Here is a 27,783-nt window from a genome sequence, read left to right on the forward strand (position 1 = left end):
AGTAGGTCTTAGCCCCTACAACACTTAAGAATATTGGCACCTTCTTCTCTTCTGTAATGTCATTTGCAATAACAAAAAGCTCAAAACGCTCAGTATATACATGCCATTGCACTATAGTCTCCTCAAAAGGTTCCAGACTCCCTGTAAGTGTAGCCATGATTTTAGTTTCAGTTTGCACAGTCAGAGCAAACAAGCCAGTTCTCACCCCCTTCCAGCAGCAAACAAGGTTTGTTTGTTTGGGGGTTTTTTTTGTACCTTAACTTCTACTTCCTTCTGTTACTGGGGCAGCACAGATATCCCACCCTCTTCGCCATGTTGTTATATCCTTGGGTGTAACAGTTTTAGGAAGAAATCACTGGAGACACAGAGAGATGTAAACCTTGTAGCAGCCATTTATTTCCACACTCAGAACTAACCAACAGCACAGCCAAAGCTGGCTGGGCTATCCCCTAATAATCTAACTCAGTTGCCATAGCAACACGAGGTTCTATTACCACAACAACCAAATACACAACACTTACCCTTTCTGTGTGTCAGTTTCCCATCTATAAATGTGAATAACAACACTTGCCTACTTCACAGGGGTGTTGGGAGGTTAAATACATTAAAGATAATGAGGTGCTCACATACTACAGTTATGTGGGGCCAGAAAAGAACCTTAGATGGGTAGAACTACTCTAAGAGCCAAGTTCAGGGTCTCAGTTCCCTGCCTGAATAGCAAGATGAGAGCTCGAATCTTCACAGTAGCTCTGAGAGTGCAGGGAATGAATCTTCCCTCTGAGGCTGTGGAGTGTCTTTACGAAGGTTAAATCATCCTAGTGTTGAAGTAGCCATATGATTCCACAACTCAACCTCACAATGGGCAAGAGGAATGGGGAAAGCATAAGAAGAACTGATGAGGCTATGCATAGCATCAGATCTTCTGGTCCTAATTCTCCACTCCCTGTATACAACTGTCTTTTATCTTTCTCTGCAACCAAACCTTTGAAGAGCAAGGTTAACTTCTTAGATAGATTTAATGGTATGATTTCTGTATATTATCTTTTTATCTCATTTCACATTTCCTTTGCTGTATGATCTTTGCTTTATATAAATGTTCATAAATGTTACAGTTTTCATTCTCTTTGCATCATGTGTGTGTGAACCTTTCAGAGTATCTCCTTGAGGCACTTTACTCAAGACTGAGCACTTGTATATTTATGAATGGATCTATGTAACCACATTAGCTATATATACAGGAGGGTATGAAAAATGTTGTACGTAAGACAGGGGAGGTAACTGTTCCACTCTACTCTGCACTGGTGAGACCATAGCTGGAATGTTGAATTTTGGGCACCACACTAAGAAATATGTGAACAAGCTGAAGAAAGTCCAAAGGAGAGTAACAAAAATGATAAGAGGTTTAGAAAACCTGACTTATGAGGAAAGGTTGAAAGACCTGGGTATGTTTAGTCTAGATAAGGGAAGAGTGGGGAAGGGAGGGAGAGATACAATACTGTATGTGAAAAAGTTGTTATAAAGAGGACAGCAATTGATTGTTCTCCATGTCCTCCAAGGGTTGGATGAAAAATAATTGGGATAGTTTGATGCAAGGGAGATATTAGGAAAACATTTCTGAGTCTAAGGAAAATTAAGCACTGGAACAGGTTACCTAGGGAGGTTGTGGAATCCCAGTCATTGGAGGTTTTTAAGAACAGGTTAGACAAAGATCTATTAGGGATGGTCTATGTATACTTAATCCTCCATCAGCAGCGGGGTGGGGGGATTTGGACCTCCTGAGGTCCCTTCTAATCCTATATTTCAATTATTCTATGGGTCCCACAAAATAGTGAAAACCTGTGTCGTGCAAATACGTATGGGAATATTGCAAATTTTCATGTGGCTTAATGCTTCAGGCTGCACTGAAAAGAAAGTTTATTAAGGTATTTGGAAGAGTACTTTACAAGAATCAGGAGCCAACAGGACTGCTCCTGGTAATAAGCACTATGCAGGCCTATAATTGTATGGAAAAGGCAGTGCCAGGGATACACAGAATATATCATGTGACACACTGCCAAACCTGAATCGTTTCTAAGAATTAATATTCCTATAATCACTTGGTAACAGAAACATTATTAACAGACCTGTGCTAAGAAACAACTCATTTTTTAATTCAGTCCAGTGGCTGATTTTCTTTCTAGTCTCTCAATGCCAAATTATTGTTGAGAAAGCACTGGGAGCTTTCAAGTAGCAACCAGCCTTCAAATAGAAAAGGCTAAGCCTATTACAAAAATAAAATGTCCAATGGATACATTTCCAGAAAGCCTTCTGAACCCTGAGTCTGTTAAAATATACCAAACAAAGCACTCTGCAATAAATATTTCCCTCCACTCTCAAAGTCCCAGAGAGGGAAGGAAATGACTGCATTGATCTATAAGAAAATGACTTTTTCACTCTTTCAAAACCAAACCAAACCACCACTTTTTGGAGGAGAATTGAAATAAACATTTGTTTACTGAGAGCTTAAAGCAGAAATTGAAAAACCCCCACAAAAATAAAATCACACTGATGCCATAGCTAATAGCTTTTGCTTGTTTGAATATATAATATTGAAGAAAATTGAAAATATGTACACAGTACATACTGTATAATAAGAACACAGTGTTAAGTGATAAAGAAAGAGCATTAACATATACAGAAAATTGGGCTCCTTTTTGTAATCCTTATCCAGGCAATTTCCTACTGAAGTAAATGACAGGTTTGTGGGAGTGAGGAGTGCAGCCTCATGTCCATTATAATATAATAAAAGAATTCATCTACTTAAGCATGAGACATTAAAAAAATCCAAAATCAAAATACTGGAAATCTGAAATCCTAAAGAAACAGGATCTCTCAAATTCCTAAACCCTCTTTGTAATGTTTGTTAGTTATTAAATAGCTATGATATTAGGATCTATTTGCAGTTAAGATAAAGTGATAGGACTCTACTCATTTCTAAGGAATATACACAATACTGAATATATTCTGAAAGGGATTAACTTTTTGATAGTTGTGTAAACATGTTTCTATGTAATATTGGTAAGAAACACACTTAGTATTTTTCCATAATGTATTTAGGAAAATAAATAACTACTCCTCTTAAGAGAAAATCCATTGCAGAAGCACTATATTTTAATCCTTACACTACCTTATAAGACAAATATTGAGTTTATGCTGAGATTTTAACTGTTACGGAATTTAAAGAGGAGGCAATTTTTTTATTCAATATATCACTTTTTTATTATATGGGCACTTGAATTCCAGTCTCCAAAGTTATCAGGGGCCCACTCTGCATTCTTTTTCTAACCAGACTTCCATTACACGTCAACATAGGATTTTGCTCAGACTGAAAGTAAAGTATGAAGCAGACATTGTTCCATATCTGTTCTATATGATTCATGTTGTAGATTGGAAAGTTCTCTAATTCTGCTGCTGCTAATTCTAACAGTCTGCATATAGAATCATAGAATATCATGGTTGGAAGGGACCTCAGGAGGTCATCTAGTCCAACCCCCTGCTCAAAGCAGGACCAAACCCCAACTAAATCATCCCAGCCAGGGCTTTGTCAAGCCTGACCTTAAAAACCTCTAAGGAGGGAGATTCCATCACCTCCCTAGGTAACCCATTCCAGTGCTTCACCACCCTCCTAGAGAAAAAGTTTTTCCTAATATCCAACCTAAACTTCCCCCACTGCAACTTGAGACCATTACTCCTTGTTCTGTCATCTGGTACCACTGAGAATTATCTAGATCCATCCTCTTTGGAACCCCTTTTCAGGTAGTTGAAAGCAGCTATCAAATCCCCCCTCATTCTTCTCTTCTGCAGACTAAACAATCCCAGTTCCCTCAGCCTCTCCTCATAAGTCATGTGCTCCAGCCCCCTAATCATTTTTGTTGCCCTCCACTGGACTCTTTCCAATTTTTCCACATCCTTCTTGTAGTGTGGGGCCCAAAACTGGACACAGTACTCCAGATGAGGCCTCACCAATGTCAAATAGAGGGGAATGATCACGTCCCTCGATCTGCTGGCAATGCCCCTACTTATACAGTCCAAAATGCCGTTAGCCTTCTTGGCAACAAGGGCATACTGTCGACTCATATCCAGCTTCTCATCCACTGTAACCCCTAGGTCATTTTCTTCAGAACTGCTGCCTAACCATTCAGTCCCTAGTCTGTAGCAGTGCATGAGATTCTTCCGTCCTAAGTGCAGGACTCTGCCCTTGTCCTTGTTGAACCTCAGATTTCTTTTGGCCCAATCCTCTAATTTGTCTAGGTCCCTGTGTATGCTATCCTGCCCTCCAGCGTATCTACCACTCCTCCCAGTTTAGTGTCATCTGCAAACTTGCTGAGGGTGTATAATTTTAAATGGTAAAGGTATCTTGTTCTGCAGGAAAATAATTTCTTCCAGTTGTAGAAAGGTGTTCTCACTTACACTATAGCAACAAGACAGTTTGTTACAATATTTCAGTCAACCTGTGGTTTAGCCAGTTTGCACCTAGGGTAAAATTCACTCCTCTATAGAGGACCCATGCAAGGCCAAAGCACCATTTAAGTCCCACTTATGCCCTATTGTGAGGTCACTATGGATCATGCAAAGTCATGCACATTGGAGGGGGAAAAGATGAAATACTCATACACTTTAATGGGGTCTACATTAACTGTATCACTTCAGGAAAGGGACTTGGGCTCCACGATAGACAGCTCAGTGAAGACCTCAACTCAATGTGCAGCTGTGGCCAAAAGGACAAACAAGATAGTAAGATGTATAAGGAATGGAAAAATATTGTCAGACCATTATATAAATCAATTGTGTTGCCTCTGGAATATTGTGTGCAATACTGGTCACCCCATCACAAAACTGATATTGCAGAATTGGAGGACCCTTAGAGGAGGGCAATGAGAATGATTAGGGGCATGGAAAAAGTGCCATTTGAAGAGAGACTGAAAATACTGGGATTGTTTACCTCAGAAAGGAGATGAATAAGAAGGGACATTATAGAAGTATACAAAATTATAAATGATATAGAGTTGGTAGCTCAGAAGCTTCTCTTCTTCCAGTCTCATAACACAAGAACATGGGACATTCAAAGAAATTGAAAGATAGCTAGTACAAAACTCATAAAAGGAAATACCTTTTCATACAACACATTATTTGACTTTGAAACTCATTGCCATAGAAGTTGCCAGGTCCAAGAACTTAGCAAGATTCAAAAAGGGGATGAGCATTTATATGAATAACAAGAATATTCAGTGTTATAATAGTTATACTGCTAACAAAAAAAATAATTTCATGTTTCAGGTCGTAAACCAATCTTTAACTATTAGGGAATAGGATAAAAATCTTCATGTAGAGGTAGACTATGCAATATCAGGTTTCAGAGTAGCAGCCATGTTAGTCTGTATCTGCAAAAAGAACAGGAGTACTTGTGGCACCTTAGAGACTAACAAATTTATTTGAGCATAAGCTTTCATGGGCTAAAACCCACTTCATTGGATGCATATATCTTCCTACTGTATTTTCCACTGCATGCATCCAATGAAGTGGGTTTTAGCCCACGAAAGCTTATGCTCAAATAAATTTGTTAGTCTCTAAGGTGCCACAAGTACTCCTATGCAATATCAGTCTACTGTGAGGTTTCTTGCTCCAAATGGTTGGATTGTCCCTTCCTGATATAACCCACTGAAGCACTCATTGGTCTCTCAACACTTTCACATGAGGCATTACTGGCTCAACTTCCTAAAATTCTATGAATGGAGTCAACTTCTGCTGTGTTCCCTCTTGTCAAGTTTGATGGATGTCCTTTCAGTCATCTTAAACTACTCCTGATGATCTGACTACTAGAGCTTGTTTACTGCATTTTATTTCCTCTTCAAGGCTTCTGTTCTAGGAAAATACTTTAATGAATGTTCTTCCTTCCAGTCAGGTCTCATAAGGTCCACCTCATCAATGTCAAACATTTCCAATCAAGTCTGCAACCAATTATTTTGGTTCAGCAAAGTTCTGAAAGTTCCTGATTGAATGAGAGTGCTATTTGCTCTTCTTCACTCCTTATCTAAGCAAGGAGTTATATGAGCAATCACCTGAGGGAACAGTTTTGAGGTTTTATTGAATTTTACATTTACATTATTATTTGATATTAAGACTGTTTTATTCCACAGCATGTGTACTGGAGTGATATTAATATTCCTGTTCAATCTATATACAAGGTTAAAGGCAAAATAAGTTTTCTTAAAACAAGAAACCCTCTCTATGTGAAACCTGAGCTTACTAAAAATGATTTACTTTTCACCATATATGCTGTTTACTTTTTACATTGCAATCAGTTTGGGCAGGGAAACTAGACTATTAAGAGTCAGTGTCACTTTCTGGTATACAAGCACCTTTTCTTTGATCAGGACTTGCAGGTGAAGGGGACAGAAACAAGGATGGATTTAAGCAGCAGGATGCAATTTCAGGATATGTCTACTCTACCACTTATGTCAATAGAACTTATGTCACTCAGGGGTGTGAAAAAGCCATCCCCCGAGCAACATAAGTTACACCGACCTAAGTGGACAGCACTATGTCACTTACAGGAGATGGAATATATAAGCGGACAGGAGAGTGGCTACATTAGAGAGCTTACGGAGGTGCAGCTGCATCAGTGCAGCTGTAAGCTCTCTAGTGTAGCCATAGCCATAGTAACTTAACAATGGGGAGGGTGTGACAATCAGGGTCCAGACACCCCGAATCGGAGGACAGGGGGTCTGAACCCAAAGAATAAGCAATTGAATCAACTGGCCTATGCATACAATGTTACTGCCCTGTGCTTTGGGGGCCCCGCGGGCCAGCGCGATTGGCTAGCACGGTTGTGCGCGCCCAGGAGCCCTGTGGCCCATAGGTGCTCCAGGGTTGCAGCACCCACAGAAAAAAAAATGGTGGGTGCTTAGCACCCAATGGCAGCCCCCTTGTCAGAGCCTCCCCCTCCCTCCCAGCCCTTCCCACCCATCATGGATCAGCTGTTCCACACTGTGCAGGAGGCGCTGGGGGGGGGGGGGGACTTGGGGGAAGGGGTGGAGTGGGGGCAGGGCCTGGGGTGAAGCCCACCAGCACATTAGAAAGTCGGCATCTATGGAGGTGGTAACCCAGACTTTGAACCAGTCTGGTTTTCTAGCAGTGTAGGGCATTTTTGTATTGTTGTAAGTATTTCCCCTTAACACCCTAAGAATATAAATGACATCCCAGCCAAACCCCCAAATCTGAACATCCCCAGGTTTCACTTGACTTTTTCAGTGCGGGCCTCTCTCTTGTTTCTGTCTGTCTAGTGGCAGGCAGTAACTCATTCACTGCATTCATTTACATACAGAAGGGTAATCTTCCCAGCCAGAAGAGAGAAATAAATAAAAGTTTTAAAATAAAGTCTTGGATTCTTAGGGGCAAATCAAAAACCAGGGAAAACCCCAAAATTGTGAAATGGATGGATTTTCTCCAGCTGTGCCTCTGGATAACTCAGTTTCTCCTTTGAATAAGATTAAGAGGTATAGACAGTGTTACAGTATATGATTACAGGGTAATGGTCTCCTACTGCAAATACTAAAGCAAAGCTGAAGCATTAGACATAATAAATATCAAGGCATTTGTTTTCAGAGCAGCAGCTATTTGCCCTGTATTATTATGTCTCATACAAATGATTAATTAATGATGTTGATAATGTAAATGTTTTATGATGAATGTTGATTCAGTAGTGCAGATCACTATCCCTCTGTTTTAAAAGGTGCATTCAGATAGGCTAAAAGACCTTTGTCATTCGCAGTCATAAAAGAGAAGTATAATAAACTCTAATTATGCTTGTTTCTGATGAAGGGCAAATATTTATATTTACATAACAATTTTCAACCATAAAGCTCCCAAGGCAGTAGAGAAATTGACTTTGTTCTCATCTGAATTATGACATGCAGTGTAATGACCACTACAGCTATGCTGAGTGAGATCCTGACTCAATACTGACTCAGAGCCTGATTTTCCTGTTGTTGCTCACCAGGTTGACATCATATAGCTAACTTCTCCCCAGTGTGAGTAAGGCATTTGAAATCTAGACCTTCATATATGTAGAAAAACACTATACAATGTAAGCGAGGATTGCAGAGAGGGAGACTGCCATGTACTAATATATCAGGAATATTTAATAGTTCCTTACCCCTTGAGCATTTCAGTGAAGGTATCAGAACTAGATCTGAGGGATCTGGGTTTTCCCATCCAAATCCATCCCTGCTTTTCGTTATGATCCCCGACTATCTGGCAATGATGTTATTTAGAATATCTTCCTCCCCAGTTTTGCTAGTGGAGTATCAGAAACTTTTGAGACAAGTGTTGACACTTAATATGTAATATTGCAATCAAACATGGCATATGAAATCAGTAAAATTAATACTGTTCTTTTATAATTTACATACCAATTATTTACATGAGCAAAAGGTCAGGGTGTCTCAGAAATATTGATTGGATTCTGGTTAACATGAATGACAGAATGTCAGCTTCTGGAGTGTATCTTGATTGCAAAATCAATCATCTAGTGTAATTGATTTAGCAGGAGAATATTAAACATTAAAGAAATCTGAGATAAAACTAAATTAGTGTGTGATCTTTTAGAAATTTTAATAGTTTTAGAAGATGTTATGTATCTTGGAATGGGGTCATTTTAATTTAACTTCTTATGCTGGACCGATTTTGACAGATTTTTAATTTGAATTGTAATGAATTTGCAATTGAATTCCTACACAGGAAAGTGGGAGTTTAGATTCCTAATTTTTCATAAGTTCATAAAACTTTGTGTTGCAAAGGATTTTGGCTAAAAGAGATACCAGTGTGCTTGAAGTGTTTGGGAAACTCCATTTGAGATGATAGAATTTGTGCATATCATTTTCTATTAATAAGATGACAGAATTTATATGAGTTTGTGTTGTCCAGGAAAGGGCTGGACAGTATCAGATGTACAGTTCTGGGGGAAGTCTAGGACTGGGAATTTTCTGGTGTTCTGCAATGTAATTGAAGAGTGCCTGGCCATAGCACTCAGACAGTATAGTATATACTTTGTAGGAACCAATCCCTGTTCAACATGCTCCGTCTACATACTGTCCATTGCAGATCCTACGCTTTTCCACGTTTCAGGTTCCAGGCTTATTTTATCCACTGTTATTATAAATTCCCTTTTCCACTAGTGTTGCCCAGATCAATGTGCTGTTTAACAATCTTGACCATTAATTTATTTTAAAGTTTGTGTAATAGAGTGCATATTACGGATAGTTAAGGCTTTTGGCTGCAGGGTTAAAATACTAATCCCCTCTCCTTTCTTCATGGCTTGCTTGAATGTATTAGTTAAGGAGTTAATTTTGAGGTTTAGTTTTGAATGATGGCAGAATTTTATAAGGAGACCCCAACTCTTGTGCCACTCAGTATGGTTACCAATGTATTTTTTGTTTGTTTGTTTGTTTTAGGGTTTTTGTGGTACAGGAGTTAGGGTCTCCCTCTAAAACTCTGCATAGTATTCCCTTCGACAACCATGCATAGCATGGTAGATTACTTCTTGCTTTTATGACCATAAGCATGGTGCTGTAGGGTTTTGCCACGAGACCAGGCGAACACTTATTGTCTCCCTTAGCAGCACACTGACATCTCTGCCCTCTTAAATGGATAGGGAGAGTGACATGAATAGCTTTGCAGATTCTGTACAGGTATAATACTACCCTAAACCACAAGATTGCCCCCAACGTTGGAAACTGTCACCACTGCATGGATGCAAATTTACAAAGCAAAAGGGGAAGAAACTATTTTTTTGCTTCTTTCTTTACATATTTTTATGTGCTTTGAACTAACTTGCATTAGCCCAGCTTTGTCTTTATTTCCCAGGTCTAGCAAGTATACAAAGGGGCCAAGTCTGTCCAACACCAAGTATGGACCATACCACCTCACCTTCGGGAAAATGCAGTAAGGAGCCTGATTTTGAATCATGATTTCAATTCCACTTGATGCTCATTCAGGTCTTCTTTGGCATTGAACCATGCCTTGGTCTTCTGTACTTCCACTTTATTTTTCCCATCACACTTTTTTGCACTTGCAAAATTTGCCTTTGCAATTTCTGTACTCAGGCCTCGGACAGGGCTACAGTAGCCAGACGGGCTGCAACTGGGTTAACTATATTCTTCCACAATCTCATTGGTCTTTTTATTAAGGCCTTGCAGGGGGAAAAGCCTTGGAGCATAGTTTCTTCTTACACAAACATTAATTCCACTAATGCCGAATGAGTTAAATGAATCTTTCAAGAGCCCCGAACTTCTATTTAACTTTCCTACTGTTCTAGATCATGGAGTCTCATTTATTGGATGAGAACATGACAGCAGAGTTCATGGTCTAGTTACTCTTTTGATGATAAATATTCATGACTCCTATTGATCAGCCCTTTGCTGATGAACTACTACTGACATATTAATTGGAGACCTTCGAGGCATACATTTCCTGCATAATTAAAGTAAAAGCTGTTCTTTTGCTAAAATCTGCATATTGGCTAAGTGTAATAGGGTGGGACTCCCTTCATACAATTTTTAATAAACTCCAGAGACATTACTGACAGTGTGAGGTTTACTATTAATGATTTATTTAGAGTAGGACTTGATTATCAATACAAGTTTTCTGGCCTGTAACTATACATGCTTAAAATGTAACCAATATCAATACGATGATCATAACGTAATGTGAAATTTAAGTTAGAAGTGTGTGGACTTTTTCCAGTGAATTATATGAAATGGAAAGTGGACCAAATATTGGGCTTAAAAACATCAAATTTAGAAGTCCATCCCTTTTTAAATCTGAAGCTTCCAACCCTCAGGAAAATCTCTCTGTTGAATTAAACAGCATGATTTAGAATACTCCTCTTTGGCTCCTATCAAAGTGGGATGAAGAAGATCTAGAAAATTAACTAAAATAAAGATCTCCTTTTAACTACCCTTTATATTTTCAGCTGTCATTAATCAAATTAATCAGCATCAGCATCAAGACAAAACCCAAAGCCTTTTCTCCATTTAGAACAAGATGTCTCTGTACTAGAGACATCAGGCCAATGTCTGCTCTCCATTACACCCACAGTAAATGAGAGCAGAATTTGGTTAGTCTTTCTTTAGCACTAGATTTTTAGCATATACTCAACCAATTTAATTTTTGTTTCATTTCCTGTCAATGGCTCAGCATCAACAATCATGAGAAAAAGTAATTTTAAATTGGTAGTGTTCTCAATATTCAACAGCACTAACCTGGTCATGGCATAAATACCTACTAATTAGATGTCCCAGGAAATGAGAACAGGTGTCAGTATTAATACTGCAAACATAGAAAGAGATTTTAAAGGCGCTTGTCCATAAATGTAATAAAAGTTACAGTATTGAAACTTACTGTGCTGGCAATGAATTCCATTAAATCCCTTTGGACATTTACAGACGTATCCTATGAATGTATCCCCTCGATACGCTTCACTAATTTCACAGGTTCCACCATTATGACACGGATTAGGAAGGCACGGTCCTGAAAGATAAAAAGAATGTAGTAATTTAAGTGTTTTCATTTAAACCCCCACATTATATATTCCACTAACCCACTAAAATCTACCCTTCACTTCATTCAGATTACTTACCATCGTAGATTTTATTAACATGAAGAATTATGAAGCATGTCACTCTTCATTAATCACAGCATTATATTTTTAGTACAAGAGAAGAACATGGGATTAATGCCTGATCTTGCTCCCATTGAAAACAATGGGAGTTTTACCACTTATGTAAATGAGGTAATGTATATTCATCAAGTAACTCTTATGGCAGTTACTCATTTGCATACAAATCCTAGATCTACTAGGCTTACCAGGTATGCAAGGACTTTCACCTCAAATATGCCTGCACAGCCCCTTCATGGGGCTTTAGTGGCATGAAGGATGTCATATATTGGGTGAGTTTCACTTTGAGAACATGTGACGGTATATACCAGTCATTAGGTTATCTGAACCAATTTTCCCTTCCATGATAAGCAACTTCTTAACTTATCTGTTTCAAATCACTTCTAAGAGTTCCTTTCATAAATGAAATCACTTCTTTCTACTACACACATACTGTGATAGCTAAAATAAAATTGCTGCATACAACCATGAGATCTAATTGTTTGTCTGTCTCTCATTCACAGTGGGTGTTTTGGTAGAGTTTCTAAGTACAGTAAATGTTATTTTTATATAGACTGTGGATGCCTTGAAATAACTAGACTACGTTAAATCTAGGTCAGTTGTTTATTCTTTTCTTTTTAACTGTTTTGTGTTGAAAACATTTACCATTCAATATGTTTTTAATATCTCAGCTATACTGACCAATAAAATTCCTATAAGAACAAATGTTTGCATTTGATAAAGATTGTTTCCAGTCTTACCTCACGAAGAATTGGTAGTCAGTGATCTGAACATTTAAAAATCAATAACATGCCTTAAAAATATCTCAAGTGAGCACTACAAAACTATTTTATTTACATTCTTTACCATCCCCAATTCCTCTCCGCATACACACAGAAGCTAATCTCCATTGTTGAAATGCAGTGGTATAAGCCTTGTAATTATTCAGCCACTTAAAATCTTATTTTGTGGTAAAAATATTTTTCCATTCTACAACGTAGGCCTGGTCTACACTACACAGTTGGGTCAACATAAGCTGCCTTAAATCGACCTAATACTGAATGTATCTTCACTACCAGGTTCTTTCCACCAACATAACTCATCTGACACATCAACTTAATTACTCCACCTCTGCAAGAGGTGTAGTGCTTAATTTGATATGGTTAGATTGACATAGAGGCGGTGTAGACATTGCGTTGCTTACGTCGACCTAACTGGCCTCCAGTAGGTGTACCACAATTCTCCACTGTGACCACTCAGGTAAATGTTGTCAATTCCACTGCACAACAGCCAGGTATACAGGAAACAGCCCCATCCTATTGAAGGATTAGAAACTTTTGAATTTCCCTTTCCTGTTTTTTTGGCATGGAGAGCTCACCTGCCCAGCTGATCATGGCGGCTCCACGCTCCAAATGTGCTCCAGCCTGGAGTACCCAGGAGGTAGTGGATCTTCTTGGTCTGTGAGGAGAAGAGGCTGTGCACTGGGCCGGCGCTTCCATTTAGGCGACCTAGGCAGCACCAGGATTTGGGGGGTGGCGGCAATTCGGCGGTGGGGGGTCATTCCACACTCCGGGTCTTCAGCGGCAATTATGCGGAGGGTCCTTCACTCGCTCCGGGACCCGCCGCCGAAGTGCCCCGAAGACCAGGAGCGCGGAAGGACCCCCTGCCGCAGAATTGTCAACGACGACCCGGAGCGCGTAAGGACCCCCGCCTAGGGCATTAAAAACCCTGGCGCCGCTCCTGGCTGTGCAGGCACAGCTCCAAACTGTAGGGGGAGATTTTGGCAAACCAGTAAAGTGCCTGAAACCACTATGGCTTATTGCTAAAAGCAGCCAAGTCAGCAGGCCATAAAGTGGCCATGTAGCAAACTCAGCTTGACCAAGACAGGAGGGGAGGGAGTTTTGGGTGCCACAGAAAGGACAGCTTGACCCTGTGTCCTTCGTGATAAGAATTGTGTTGAAGTTGCTGATATATGCTTTTTAGAAGAGCAGGAATGTCTATTGGGGCCTCAAGGCCGCAAACATTGGGAAAACCACACACCTAGTTAATCAATAATCAGAAGGAAACCTCTTGCTTGACCAGTGAAACTACTTGCTTAACAAGTTTTCTTTAAGGGACATGGCATTCTATTACTAATGTATAAATAAAGGGGAAAAGTTTGAGGCAGGGGGACTCTTCAGGACTGGACTCTCCCTCTGGATGCATCTTGTGTTCCCCACAAGCACATGGGCTGCCGCTGTGCCACTCGAGAACCACATTCAGCTTCAGTAATTATCAAGGGTTGGGGGTGTTTTACTAACTTGTTGCGGACGTGTGCAAGTGCTTGAGACGAAGTAAAGTTTAGTTTTAAGTGAAAGCACTCTTGTGTTGTCCTGTTTGTGCCAGTCATCTATTGGTTGGACGGCCATGTCTTCCCTGATTTATTTCCTGACACCATCTCACATAGAGTATAAGTTACCAAGAGCTTTGTGTTGAAGAGCAGTGCCATGTGAAAATCAAGGACCTGAGGCAGGCATACCAGAAGGCAAGGGACGTGAACAGTCTACAGCAGCAACCCCACCGCAACTCCCAAGAGCAGCGTGGATCCTCTGAGGAGTTGGAGTTCTAGGCCAGCGCAGGCAATGCTGAGAAGGAGGTCTTGGATGAAGAAGAGAAGGAGGAGAATAGGAGACAGGCAAGCAGGGGATCCATTTTCCTGGAGAGCCAGGAGCTGTTTGTAACCTCAGAGCAGTCCAGCTAGTCGCAGAACAGCATCGTGGCTGAGCGTGATGCCAGGGAAGGAACCTCTGATGAGTATGCAATTTCAAATAGTATTTTTGGGGTCACATGTTCTTATACTCTATTTTTTTCATTAAAATTAACAAGGTGAGGTCAAGTGGCTATCTGCCTCCCAGTGGCTGCATGAGCTAGGCAGAGGATGCCCCACGAAAAAGACTGTTTATGTATATAGGGGTGGCCTAAGAATCCTCCATAGAGATCTCCAGGAACCTTCCATGGAGGTGTTCTGCAATCCATTGCAGATGGTTTCTGGGGAGGGCTTCCTTATTTCTTTTACCACAGTAGAATACTTTCCCGTGCCACTCCAGTATTAATTTGGCTGGCATCATTGCAGTATACAGCATAGCAGCATAAGGACCCAATCTGTACCTGGACGCTTGCAACATCTGTTCCCTTGCCACCTCTGTTACCCTCAGGAGAGTGATATCAGCTAGGGACACCTAGGGAAGATGGTGGTAGTTTTCATTTCATCTGCTCAGACCACAAACAATAGTGCCTGTGCAAAAAATAATGTATTTGTTCCCTTCATCAACGGTTTCCAAAATATGGCTGTAGTTTAGGTGGCAGGGGTCAGCACTGACCTCAATAACTGCAAGCCTCGGGCGACAGCTAGCAGCAGTGGCACTAGGGAGTTGGTTGTGGGGGAAGGGAAATTTTGTGGTGCCCACTCACCACCACAAGCACCCTCTCCCAGCACAGCTTCTACCAAGGCTTGCAGTTTGGGAAGGGGAACACTGGTCCCCGATCTCCAGACTATGTTCAAGTTGCAAAGGGGAGGTGGCTCCGGTCCTGCTGTGGGTTGCCCGCCCAATGCTGCTGATGGTCCGGTGCCCGTGCCCCAAGGCTATACTCACCATGCCTGGGACAGCAAACCAGTTCAAGGAATACCTTGCATAAATGAAAATGTTCTGCCTTAAACATCCTTCAAATATGGGGAGTGGTTTTTATATAGCAACTCCGCACTAGACCTGGTCTGTACTGACAATGGTTGCTTTGTGCTTTCCATGGCTTACAGCTCAAAGTGCGGTCTTCAGCTCTTCCCCCACATGAGCGGAGAGGCTCTCCCAGATAAGATGAAGGTGAAAGAGATCACGTGATGACATGTTAAATGAGATAGTGAATGCTTCTGGGACAGAAGACACTGAGCAGAAAGCCTGGAGGATCTCTCTCTCTGAAAAACTGGACATAGCAAACAGGAGAGCAGCCCAGAAGCATGAGCATGGCAGGCAGCAGGAGACGCTAGGGATTCTGAAGGAAGAAAGAGACACTTTGAGGCGTCTGGCTGACCCTCAGGAGAAATACCTTGAGACTAGAGTCCCTCTGCAGCCCCTGCACAACAGCATTCCAACATCGCCGTATTCCCCCTCCCACTCTCCCAAACATTCCAGGAGGTGAGGCAGGGAATGCAATATCCCTTCCACTCAACCCCAGGGGAGGGTCCTAAGAATAAAAGCCGCACATACGATGATGTGTGACAAGCAAGGCTACTGTGCTTTTAAAGACAAGATGAATGTGTGTTTTTTCCCTTCCAGTTTTATTCCACCATGTGTCTGAGGTTAAATTCTATTTGTGATCATTAAGTTTCGGTATGTTTGGTCAAAGAACTCCATGTCTTGAGAATGAATTATTTTTTATTCATTTAAAGGGCGGGGGATGGAGGGGAGAAAGAGGGAAAGTGAAGCAACAGAGAGGATGTGCTGGAGACAAAAACCCAGCATTCACAGCAAGGTTCATACTATTGGAAGGCACAATACAGAGAAGCTGTGCACATTACTGTGCCTCATTACTGAAATGGGGTTTCAAAGCCACCCTGAGACACAGTGCTCCATGATGGGTTCTTCTTATAGCCTTGGTATCTGGTGTGGTTAGAGGTTTGGCCGTGTGTGTGTGTGTTCTCCCTGTGTGTGTGTGTGTGTTCTCCCTGTGTGCTGTTCTAGCTCCGCGCACACAGGTGGCAGAGCAGACCTTGAGCGAACCGCCCAATAATCTGTCTGCTCAAAATTAGCAGACAGCCTATCCACCTCCATGCCCCATCCCTATGGAAACTTTTCTGCCTTTGCCTCACGGATATTATGAAGTAGGCAGCTATAACCATGGGACAATTACTTTCCCTGAGGTCTAACCTAGTAAGCAAATTGCGACACCGACACTTTAAACAGCCACCATTCTGCACTTGCTGCACCTATTGTTGAACTGATCCTTGCTGCTGTCCTGGTGTCCAGTGTACAGCTTCATGAGCCACCAGAGTAAGCGGTAGTCTGGGTCTCCCAGGACCACTATTGGCATTTCAATGTCACTTGTGGTTATTTTGCATTCCAGAAAGAAAGTCCCTGCTTGCAGCTTTCTGAACAGACCTGTGTTCTTAAAGATGCCTATGTCATGCACCTTTCCCTCACCATCCCACATTGATGTTGGTAAAATGGCCCCGGTGATCCATCAGCGCTTGCAACACCATTGAAAAGTATCCCTTTCTGTTTATGTACTCTTTGGCAAGATGGTCTAGTACCAAGATAGAGATATATGTGCCATACATCACCCCACTGCAGTTAGGGAACTCCACTGCGGCAAAACCATCCAGTATTTTGTGCACATTGCCCAGAGTCACAACCCTTCTTAGTAAAAGGAGATTAATGGCCGGACATACTTGGATCACAACAGTTCCCACAGTGAATTTACCAACTCCAAATTGATTCTCCACTGACTGGTGGCAATCTGGCATTGCAAGCTTCTCCACAGCGATCACCACTCGCTTCTCCACTGTCAGAACAGGTCTCATTTTAGTGTTGCTATGCACCAGGGCTGGGGGGAGCTCTGCACACAGTTCCTGGAAAGTGGCCTTACGCATATAAAAGTTCTGCAGCCATTGATCGTCATCTAATAACTGCATAACAATGTGATTCCACCAGTCAGTGCTTGTTTCTCAGGACCAAAAATGGCGCTCCACCATGTTCAGCTGCTGAGTGACTGCCAGAAGCAACCAGAAATGGTTTTATTCTATGACTTCCAGCAGAGCTTCTTGAAGGGCACTGCAATGTTCCGCACAGCAGCCCCTCTCGTGCCTCTGGCAATACTGCAGGATAAGGTGTGTGGTGTTTGTAATGCTCACAACAACAGCGCACAGCTGAGATGGGTCCATGCTTCTCAGGTGATATGGCATGCATGTGGTTATGCCAGCCTTTGATGGGTTCCAATTGAAATCAGGGGAGGTAGGGTGAAAACTATATCATGGACATTGAAGTCATTCCTGCACGAATGTTTTGGTTCCATGAGGCATTGCAAGCCCTTCCCAAAACCCCCTGCAGTGAGTTGAGTGTGGGATAGCCAGGGCCGGCTTTAGGAAGTGTGGGGCCCAATTTGAATAGTTTTGACGAGGCCCGCCACCGAAATGCCACCGAAGACCCAGAGTGAATGAAGGACCCGCCGCCGAAGTGCTGCCGAAGACGCGGAGCACAGAGCCCTCTTAGGCGTGGGGCCCGATTCGGGGGAATCGGCGTAAAGCCGGCCCTAGGGATAGCTACCCACAGTACACTGCTCTCTGCATCGATGCAAGCGCTGCTAGTGAGGACACGCTCCACCAACACACAGAGTATGGTGTGGACAAGCACTACTGACTTAATTATGGCGCAGCTGGATTTTTACTTAACTGAAGTCGACTTAAGATTTCAGTATAAACATACCCACAGTTTACTGTCAAACAACACTGGGAAATGAATGATTTAAAGTTAAAAGAGCTATAAGTTTCATGTTTTGGGGGCTCTGTCCTTAACTTTCATCAAGACAATACCAGAGAACTAAATCTGAATAAGATTGCTGACAGTCTCATCCAGAAAGCTATAGTGAGATATAATGTCTTTAAACTGGGACGTTAGTGAAAACAGCTTGCAGGTGATTGCATGATAATGTAATTATGAAGTTCATAACAATTTAATCATTATTAAAATAGTAAAGATACCAATGATAGACACATTCAGTAAACTAGACTATGAAAGAAGTGTATAAATATGCTGAAAATAGCCTCCCCACAAAACTGGCAGGGTGCCCACTCCCTTCCCCCTTCCCCAATACTGACACCTCTTGAAAAGCACCCACCGGCAAAAACAAAAGTCAGCACCCGTGATGTTTCACTCCATATTCTTTATGAAAATATGCTTATAATATGCATATGACATAACTAAGATATACTTTATGCAAGATGGCACATGTAAGATATCTTTGGGAAGGTTATGATTTACTGAATGTGATTATCCAATTTATATGCCTGTATCATTTCTGTATCTAAAGTTAGAAATATTGACTATGTATCTGTATACATAGTATTGACTATGTATCTGGTGTCACCCCCAACTAGCCCTTCAGGTACAACAATGGAAAAGACAGACAGAGTTAATGGCTCCTTAGCAAAGACAATGGACTGTGAAAGAGCTTAGTCTTCCTGTTGACACTCCAGACAGCCTAGGAATAATGGCTGCCACAGCCCTGCAGAGGCATGGGTCTGAGTCACCTGGTACTGGACCCACCATTTGAAATGCCAGTGTTCTTCCACTGGGAGACAAAGGGTCCCGTCATACACAAGAGCTATAAGGCAACAGGGGAGTGACATCATCATGGTTCTCCTCTGCCTCCCCACCCACCCAAAACACCTGGAAGCAAGAACTGAACTGAGGGGAGAAGGGTTGAACCCAGGTTGGGAGAGCATCTAGTTTGTGAGTGGAAACACCTGAAGTTTCCAGCTGCAGTCCAGTGCAGCTGCTTTTCCAGATTTTCTGTAATCTACCTGTGACAATATTTCGGGTGAGAAATTATGTTTTGTAACCTGTTCCTCAAGAATATTGAGCTTAGCTTGAATATTTTGTTTTATTTTCTCAATAATCTCCTTTGTTTGGTCTTATCTCTTATATTCACTTTTTGTAGTTAATAAACTTATTAAGGGGGGAGAGGCTGTGCATACCTTCCTCCACATTGAGGGAGGAGGTGGATTTCATAATATATCTTTGGGTCTGCACTCCAAGAGAGGTGGACATCTGAATGCTGGTGCAAGTACCTTAAGCTGAGTCTTTCCAGAACTGATATCAGTGTGTTTCATTCTGCAGTTGGGTGTGGCCCTGCCTGTGGGTGTGCTGCAGGAGGCTTAATAGCTTGGCTCAGCAAGACAGGTAAAAAGGGTGCCCTGGCTGGCATAACAGGCAGGTTCAGCGGTATCTTAGCACATCAGGTGGCATCCTAAGGGGGGCAACCCATCACAGCACCTATGCCAGATGCACTCCCCAACCTATTAAAGTGGCACCAGTAACAACAGTGGAGGCTATGCAAAGGGAATACCCTGGCATACCTTGTCCTGAACCATCCACCACCATAAGTTCAGGATAGGCAAAGGAAGTCAGACCAATCTGTCCAAAGGATGACGATTTGGATGATAGACCAACTTCAGCCACATCTGAAGAGGACATGGGCACAGCCTGCGTGCATACAGCCATATTCGCTAGCAACTTCAGGCATACTTGGACTGTGGTTGAGGGTTGAAAATGCAGCTCCAGACACAGGTGGCGAATCGCTTGGAATCACTCAGTTGGCAGAAATGCTCTCCAATTCCTGAAGTCTATCTGGGCCCCAATGAACTCAATTCTTTGCTTTGGAACCAATGTTGATTTCCCTTTCCCGTTGCTTAGGTTAAGAACTAGACAATTGAGTAGCATGAAGTGGACAAGAAAGAGGACTTCCTCTCCGGACTTGTCCCCTCAGTAACCAATCATCCATATATGGGAAGGCACGCTGTTATCATCCATTTGCAGTGTAGTGATAGTCCCAGCCAGCTACGACAAACCTGAAGACCTTTGTGTGACTCAGAAGGATTGCTTTGTAGAAATAAGCATCCTGCAGGTCCAGGGCAGTAAACTAGTCATTATGAATCAAGGCAGGGAGGATAGTCGCTAGGGTGACAATATGGAACTCCACATATCTGATGTATATATTGAGATTGTGGAAATCAAGGATAGATTTCATCCCTCCCTTGGGCTTGAGAACCAGGAAATACCAGAAATAGATCTCCTATCCTCCATACTGCAGTGGGACTGCCTCTACTGTCCCCTGAGCCAGTAGAGACTGAGCCTATTCAAGGAGCAGTGTCGCGTGAGAGGGGTCCCTGAAGATGGATGGGATATGCGGGAGGGTACGAGAGATGAAGAGGAACTGTATGGCATAACCCATTCTGACCGGGTATAGGACCCAGTTGTCCATGGTAACCAAGTCCCACACACCACAAAAATGAGCCAGCCTGTCCCTGAACAGAGGGGATGGAGAAGGAGAGGTCACCACTAGATTGCAGTCCTAGACACAAGAGAGTCAAAGTGGATGCTGATGGGTTGGGTGGGGAGCTGGCTGGTTAAATCCAGAACCAGAGGACCTTCTCCTCTGGGATTCATGGCCCTTCCAGGAATAGGCTTGCTGCCTTATAGGAAGGAGGACTGTCCAAAAAAACACTGTGGCCAGTATTGCAACTGTTTCTTCTGAGCGCTGTAGTGGTGTCTCTTCATGGCCAGAATATATATTCCCAAAGAATTCTGAAGCCATGTGGCTCTCCTCATAGTCACAGTCAATGCCATAATTTTGGCTGAGGCATCTGCCAAGTCCAAAGATGACTGCAACAGGGCCTTGGCCACTACAAGACCTTCCACAATGAATGCCATAAACTCTTCCCTGGAGGGTTTTGGCAACTTGTCCACAAACTTGGACATCGCTGCCCAATTGACAGTCATATTTAGAGCTCAATGCCTTCTGGTTCATGATGCACATTTGCAGGGAAGAGGAGGTGTGAATCTTCCTCCCCATTAAATCTATCCTTTTGGATTCTTTGTCCTTAGGAGTGGACTTATACCTTCCTTGCCATGCCCGGCCATTTGCTGCAGTTACCACTAGAGAGTTATGGGCCAGGTGGGAGTAAAAACCCTCAAAACCCTGCACAGAAATGAAGTCTCACTTCTCCAAATGCTTTGCCATGGGAGACAATGAAGCTGGAGAAGACCAGAGGGATTTTGCAGGTTCCAAAAAAGCTTTATTTATCAGATGGTCTACTCTCCCTGAAGCTGATGATTGGAGAATATCCAGCAGTTTATGCATATTCTTCTGTTGGAATTCTTTCTGGATAGCTAAGGTACACGCCATATGCCTCAGGGTGTCCTGTTATGCCATAAAGTCCTCAGGCATTGAGGGAGAGGAGGTCTGCTGTGCCAACAATGGGTCCTGTTTTTGAACCACAGGATCTAGTTGAAGTAACCCTAGAGATCCAAAGGGAATTGACTCAACAGTCACTTGCCACTGAGATGGTTTGGGAGTAAGGGTCCCATCTGCATTGGTGATCTTTGGAGCAGATCTTGGAGTGGAACTTCAGGGACTGAAGAGTGTCACAAAGATTCCAAAGAGGCAGCTATGTATATGGATGAGTCATTGGTGGCCAGCAGGCACTGGGTCAAGAGCCCCTGTACCAACTGCAATGTTGATCTCGGCATCAATAGGTGATCTGAGGATGATCTCTGGAGCCTATCCGATGAGTATTGGGAGGACAATTCTGACCTGGATCTTGAGGTGTACCAGAGGTTCTCAGATGATAACAGGGGAGCCCGCCCCGATGGGGCAACAAATGATCAGACTTGTCTGAAGCCCAATGTGGGGGCAGCATTGGTGCCAAGGAGGAATGGGGGATCGGCCATCCCATGTGCCAGAGTATGGTGCTGATCAGCACTCCTCTTAGAAATAGAAGAGGAATTCCCCCCAAGTCTTGGAATGATCCCAATTTATTTTATGGGCCCTCTTCCTCTTGGGGGAAATGCCAGAGCCCCAGCAGCATTACTTCAAGCACCATTACATGCCGATCGGATGAGGGCCTCAGTGCTGAAGTTGCTGCTTCAGCCACAAGTCTTTTGCCACCTGAGTCCTCTTTGTGAATGACTTGCAAATGGAACACAACGTACAACAAGCACCTTGTGTGGGGATCAATGTTGGTGATGCACCCCCTGTCCCCCGGATGGACAATGCAGAACTCCAGTGAGGGCATCACACAGGGCAGCCAACTACTCTAACTCATACTATGCTAACATTAACATTAACCTAATTAGTATAGACAAGAAAAATAGTTTTCAGAAACTGAGACTGAAAGCTCCGACTCTAGCCATGGGTGGTGAGAAGGAACTGAGGGTATTGGGGCACCACCACCCTCATATGGCAAGGGGAGGGACTATGGCCACAGGGCATGAACACCACCCCTGCGGGGACTTATTTTTATTTTAACTACATATGTAGCAGACTAACAATATCCTCCCATGCCCTGGACAAACCATATGGAATTAAGATAATGTATTAAGTCAGTAAAGTTTATCGAATTAGGTTTAATATATTTGAGGATCATAGTACTAAAAATGCAATTGTGTATGTGTTACTCTGGAAATGCAATTGTGCATGTGTTACTCTGGAATTGCTGTAACTCCTTTAGGAAGAGAGGGATGCTAATGTAATTCTTCTGGTTATCAGCCCTTTGAAGCCACCCGCCTCCACCTGAGAGGTTTGCTTATACTTGTTCGAACTTGACCAACAAAAAAAGAAAGGAGTTTTTGATAAATAGTCTGGTTTTAAACAGGGTCAAGACATTCTTCCTGTTCCAGCAACTGGACAGGACCCTTAGTCCACAGAGGGCCCCAGTCCTTAGGGAATGTTTGGATGGACTGGGCCTATTGAGGACCCATAAGACTGGGTGCTTGTTCTGAACTGAAGCTGTGATCAACTTGAAACCACAAGGAAACCTCTTGAGTGGGGTACTGATGGACTACTCCTCCCAGAGCCCATGTTAGGGTTGGGGTGATTTCTGGTAAGCGTATTAGCATGTGTGTAGATTCTTTAGTCATTTTTAAAAGTTTTCTCTAGAATGCTTTTTACTTTAAGAATAAAATAGGATTGCTTAGAAAGTACTATCAGGTATCCTACAACTGTGGGCAGTCACACAGTTAACAGAGTTCTGCCGCGGGCCTGGGATCCCATGAGTCCCGCAGGACCCGCTCCCATAATAGCGGGAGCGGGATAAAATTCAACAAACAATGTGGGAGCAGGTGGGAGTAGGTACTGTGGGGTAGGATGGGATTAAAAAAATAGTCCCGCATAGTGCTCTACTGTTAACCATCTCGAAAGAGAAAGCAAGTAGGCCTGTTTAGACAGTTGGGACAGCTTGTCCACTTAGAATGGAGTGAGGTGCAGGCAATGGTTGCGGAACGGCATGCCTGAGAATGGGTGCTCTTGCTAGACCACTGAGGGGAAATACAGATGCAGTTGCCTTGAACTGTGACAACATTGTTTCGGTATGTCTTCACTAGAAAAGTTAAAGCGCTTTAACGTGGCTGTGTAGTTGCGGCACCAGCACTGAGAGAGAGCTCTCCCAGTGCTGTAAAAACACCCTCACGAGTGGCGTAGCTCCCAGTCCTGGTGCATTGTCTACGCTGCCACTTTACAGCACTGAAACTTGCAGCGCTCAGGGAGGTGTTTTTTCACACCCTTGAGCGACAAAATTTCAGCACGGTAAAGTGGCAGTGTAGAAAAGGCCTTAGTAACTAGTAATATGTTTTGTTTGTTTCTGTTTCTTTTAAAGAAATTGGTACTTCAGAAAAATGTATTTGAAAGCAATGCCAATATTTTAATTAAAGGAGTTTCACTGAAAAGCAGAGAACACCAATCAGCTAATTTGCACTTGTTAAACATTTTGTTTACTAAAATAAATGAATTACAAATGCTATTTAGCCTGATTTACATTCTAAAAGAAGGAATGACTGAAGTTAAATTAGGCACCAACTTTACAGTTCTCTGTCTTTGCGGTATCTCTACAGGAATACCTCCTTGAGTCCCTGATGCAGCAAGGTAATTAAGTATGTGTGTAACTTCAATCATGTGAGTAGTCTTACTGAAGTCCATGAGACTACTCCCATGCTTAAGTATCTTTCTGCATCAACCCATCTTCATTTTCTTCCCAGCCCTGCAGAGACATATGTGCATGGGGGGTTTACTATGCACCTCTCTTTGGAGGATCAGGGGATTACATCTCCTTAGATATATGCATCCCACAGCTGACATCATATTGTCAGTAGAATGAAAAACCCAACTTTCACTCAAATTGATATTCTGTGTTATTTTCATCTTCTATACAGACAACAAAGTTTGTAACCACCCTTCTTTACAACTAAATCTTGTAAAATTACTTTTAAAACACAATAGGCTTCAGGGATTTGTTTTTTAATCAATAGTGCTGTAATACTTTTGTAGGTAATCTTTAAGTAGCTTCTTACACAAAGAGAACAACATTTGATCAATATTAATGAGTAGTTGAATTCAACAGTATGCTTTCCAGGCATTTTTATCCATGTTCATATAAAGTAATGTCAACTAGATTAATTGCACACTAAAAGTAATAAATCTATTCAGTTTGCTGCTCTTTTGAGTCTTCCTCTGTACAATTCCATTGGCAATAGCCAACAGTAATAAGTGGAATTAATCTTCAAAAGTTAAGAACATTGATATTCAATTGAAATCCCATGCTACATGAGAAAGATACTAAAAGTTAACTTAAAAGATGGCAGCTGTTGAATTTTTTAGAAGCTGTGACTGAAATATCTGAGATTTTTATACAATGGAAGTTAAAAATGTGTTCTCAATGGAATAGCAAAAGGACTTAAGGCAGAAACATGTTACTTCTTTGCCTCTTTGACAAGAACAGTCAATTCAATCTCCATAAAAATGTACACACTTGGGATAACCCAACCTTGTGCTGGTGACTGAACATTTGAAAAATGAGACAAGTTGTTTGTATTTAAAATACCAAAGCACTGAAATGGGAAAATGATTTCCTGCCATTCCAAGTAAAATGTAGTTTGACAATGATAATAAATACTAAAAATGGATGAATCAGTTTGGAATGATCTGAACGTTTAGTTTTGATTTGAGGGCTGTGCAAACGAATGTTTGAAATAAGAAAGAAATGGAATTTCTTTGCACTTCCTGTTTCTTCCAAGATTTCCAGCCCTACTTTTCTGTCTTTTTGTGCAGCCTGCCATTTCTGGGAAGAAAATTGTTGAATCGATGTTTGTGAAACACAAACACTATATAAACCGGGGAGTGGTGATGAGATGGGTTATGAAAAAATCCACCACCACCCCAGCGTATTCAAATATGGGGCAGATATAATTAGGCAGCAAGCCTTGGACACTCAAGGTGTGTGTGCATAGGGGGTGGGGGGAGGGCTGCAAGGACCAAGAAGTGGAAGTGTCTAGATATTTTGTGGGGAACAGTGGCAAGACCTCAGCTCCATATATACCAGTAGAGCTGAGCTGGTGGGAAACGCTGGCTACACGTATGAAGCAAAGCATCCTAGCACCCTCCTCCCAGTGCCCAGGAAGCATTGATTATACCTAAGAAAGTAAAACTCCAAGACATTGTTGCTCAAGCAGTGAACCCTCTTCCCATTTCTCAGCCCAGCTCAGTCTTATGCGAGGCATAACTGAGCTCATTCTGAGCAAAGAGGAAGTATTATTAAAATGTATATCAAAGGCAATCATTGAGTTAAAGTGGCTAGCAGCAGAGCTGTTTACAACCAGCACACCAAGAGGCAAGGTATGAAACAGAGTGAGAAAACAGCTGCAGAGCTGACAGCAGCCATTTTGTAGCTGCTTAAAGGGCTAGAAAGCATGGGTTGGGGGGGACAAAAACAAAAAACCAGCCCCCTCTACACTCCCTTAAGCAAGGGGGGTCTTTTGGAGGTGGAGCTCTCTCTTATAATCCTCAGAACTGTAAATATTGTGAGTTTAGGATTCTCTCTCTCTGTAAGGTGTCGGGGGCAAATGAGGCTCACTATTCACTACCAGTCTACAAGTGCTGTCTGGAAGAACAATACATAGCTGCAAGCTAAGCCTCTCCATGTTCACTAACAAACATATTTCAATGTGAGTCAGTCAAAGTTTAAAAAAAGGTTACCACTCACCCTTCTCTAGGCAGAAGATACTGCCAGCAATGTGGGAGGATCTCTTTTAGGGTCAAGGGGTCTTTAATCATCTCACTAGACACTGAATTTTTGAGAAATTCTTCAGCATTGTACTTGACCCAAACCAGTAAACAAAGAGTCAAACCAAGCATCCCACAAAAAGATAGTCATCTAAAAACGTGGTATGAGATACATTTACAAATATCAACATTTGTTTAGATACTACAGTTAAACCAGCATCTCATCCATCAGTCACATCATCCTCAAAATCTGATTCTTCACACTCAAAAAAGTGCAGTGTCAGCTCTCTGTTGTGCTAAAAAGGTAAGAAATCAAAAATAAAATACCTATCATCCTTCACTGAGAAAGAGGGGTGAACAAATATAAAAAACAGGAATCTAGGCCCCAATAGAGTAACACAGACAGAGAAAACAGGGCCTGTTAAAGAAACAGCAACACACGCAGTAATAGTTTTCTCTCTAATACACCTGCTAGAAAAACAGACCCTTCTACAAGCTTCCAGAAATCAACAATATTAGTGAAAGTATTCAACTAGAAATTCATGGTGATATGGATAAAGGCCAGCAATGATATGAACTCTTTGGACTGCGAGGAACATCACTGAAGCAGAAATAGTGATATTGTTACATTGATGATATGGTAAAACTTCAAAAGCCATTGAAGCAAACACACACACACACACACCAGCTAGTAAAAGAAAAGTTCTTTATGCTTCCTTTCAAAAAAAACCCTACAATTCCCTCATTTCTTTTAGAACACCAATTCCTCATTTAATCCCTCTTGTCTCCACAGGAACACCACCATTTCTTCCTTCATTTCCTCTGGTACATTTCAATCCTCATCAGTGACCTCTCATCGCATTTAAATACTTGTTGGGGGTCAGTTTTTTCAGAGTCCTGATGATCCACATCTTGCTGTCTGTGTTCATTGCCAAATCCGAAGTCTTCAAAGTAAATCACAGAGGGAACTCTTAAATCTTAAAATTGATATGTGCACAAGTAGCCAATTGCATCTGAGACCAACATCTTTAATCCTCAAGGGAGGAAGAGAATCATTATCCTTGCTGCTAGACTTGGTACCAATGCTCCACTATTAAGACCACAGGAATTGCCAGATTGGATCAGACTTGAGGTCCATCTAGTCCAGTATCCTGTGTCCAAAAGTGACCAGCACCAGACTCTTGAGAGGAAGGTGTAAGAACTTCATAGTAGGCAGATGTGGGATAATCTGCCCCCCTTCCCCCCCCCCCCCCCCCCCCCGCACAGTAGCTCTCACCCTAATCTCT

General features: G+C 42.1%; 1 protein-coding gene across 2 annotated transcripts in view; it reads right to left on the bottom strand.

Annotated features, from left to right (window-relative positions):
• Positions 1-27,783, bottom strand: part of EDIL3 (EGF like repeats and discoidin domains 3) — a 437,051-nt gene that overhangs the window by 216,141 nt on the left and 193,127 nt on the right. For both annotated transcript variants that reach the window (XM_005288154.5, XM_065599142.1), the window contains one exon: positions 11,440-11,568. In XM_005288154.5, the coding sequence (XP_005288211.1) occupies positions 11,440-11,568 (129 nt within the window). The remainder of the gene's footprint in view (positions 1-11,439; positions 11,569-27,783) is intronic.

Source organism: Chrysemys picta, chromosome 6, assembly GCF_011386835.1.
Source record: "Chrysemys picta bellii isolate R12L10 chromosome 6, ASM1138683v2, whole genome shotgun sequence".
Classification (NCBI taxonomy): Eukaryota; Metazoa; Chordata; order Testudines; family Emydidae; genus Chrysemys; species Chrysemys picta.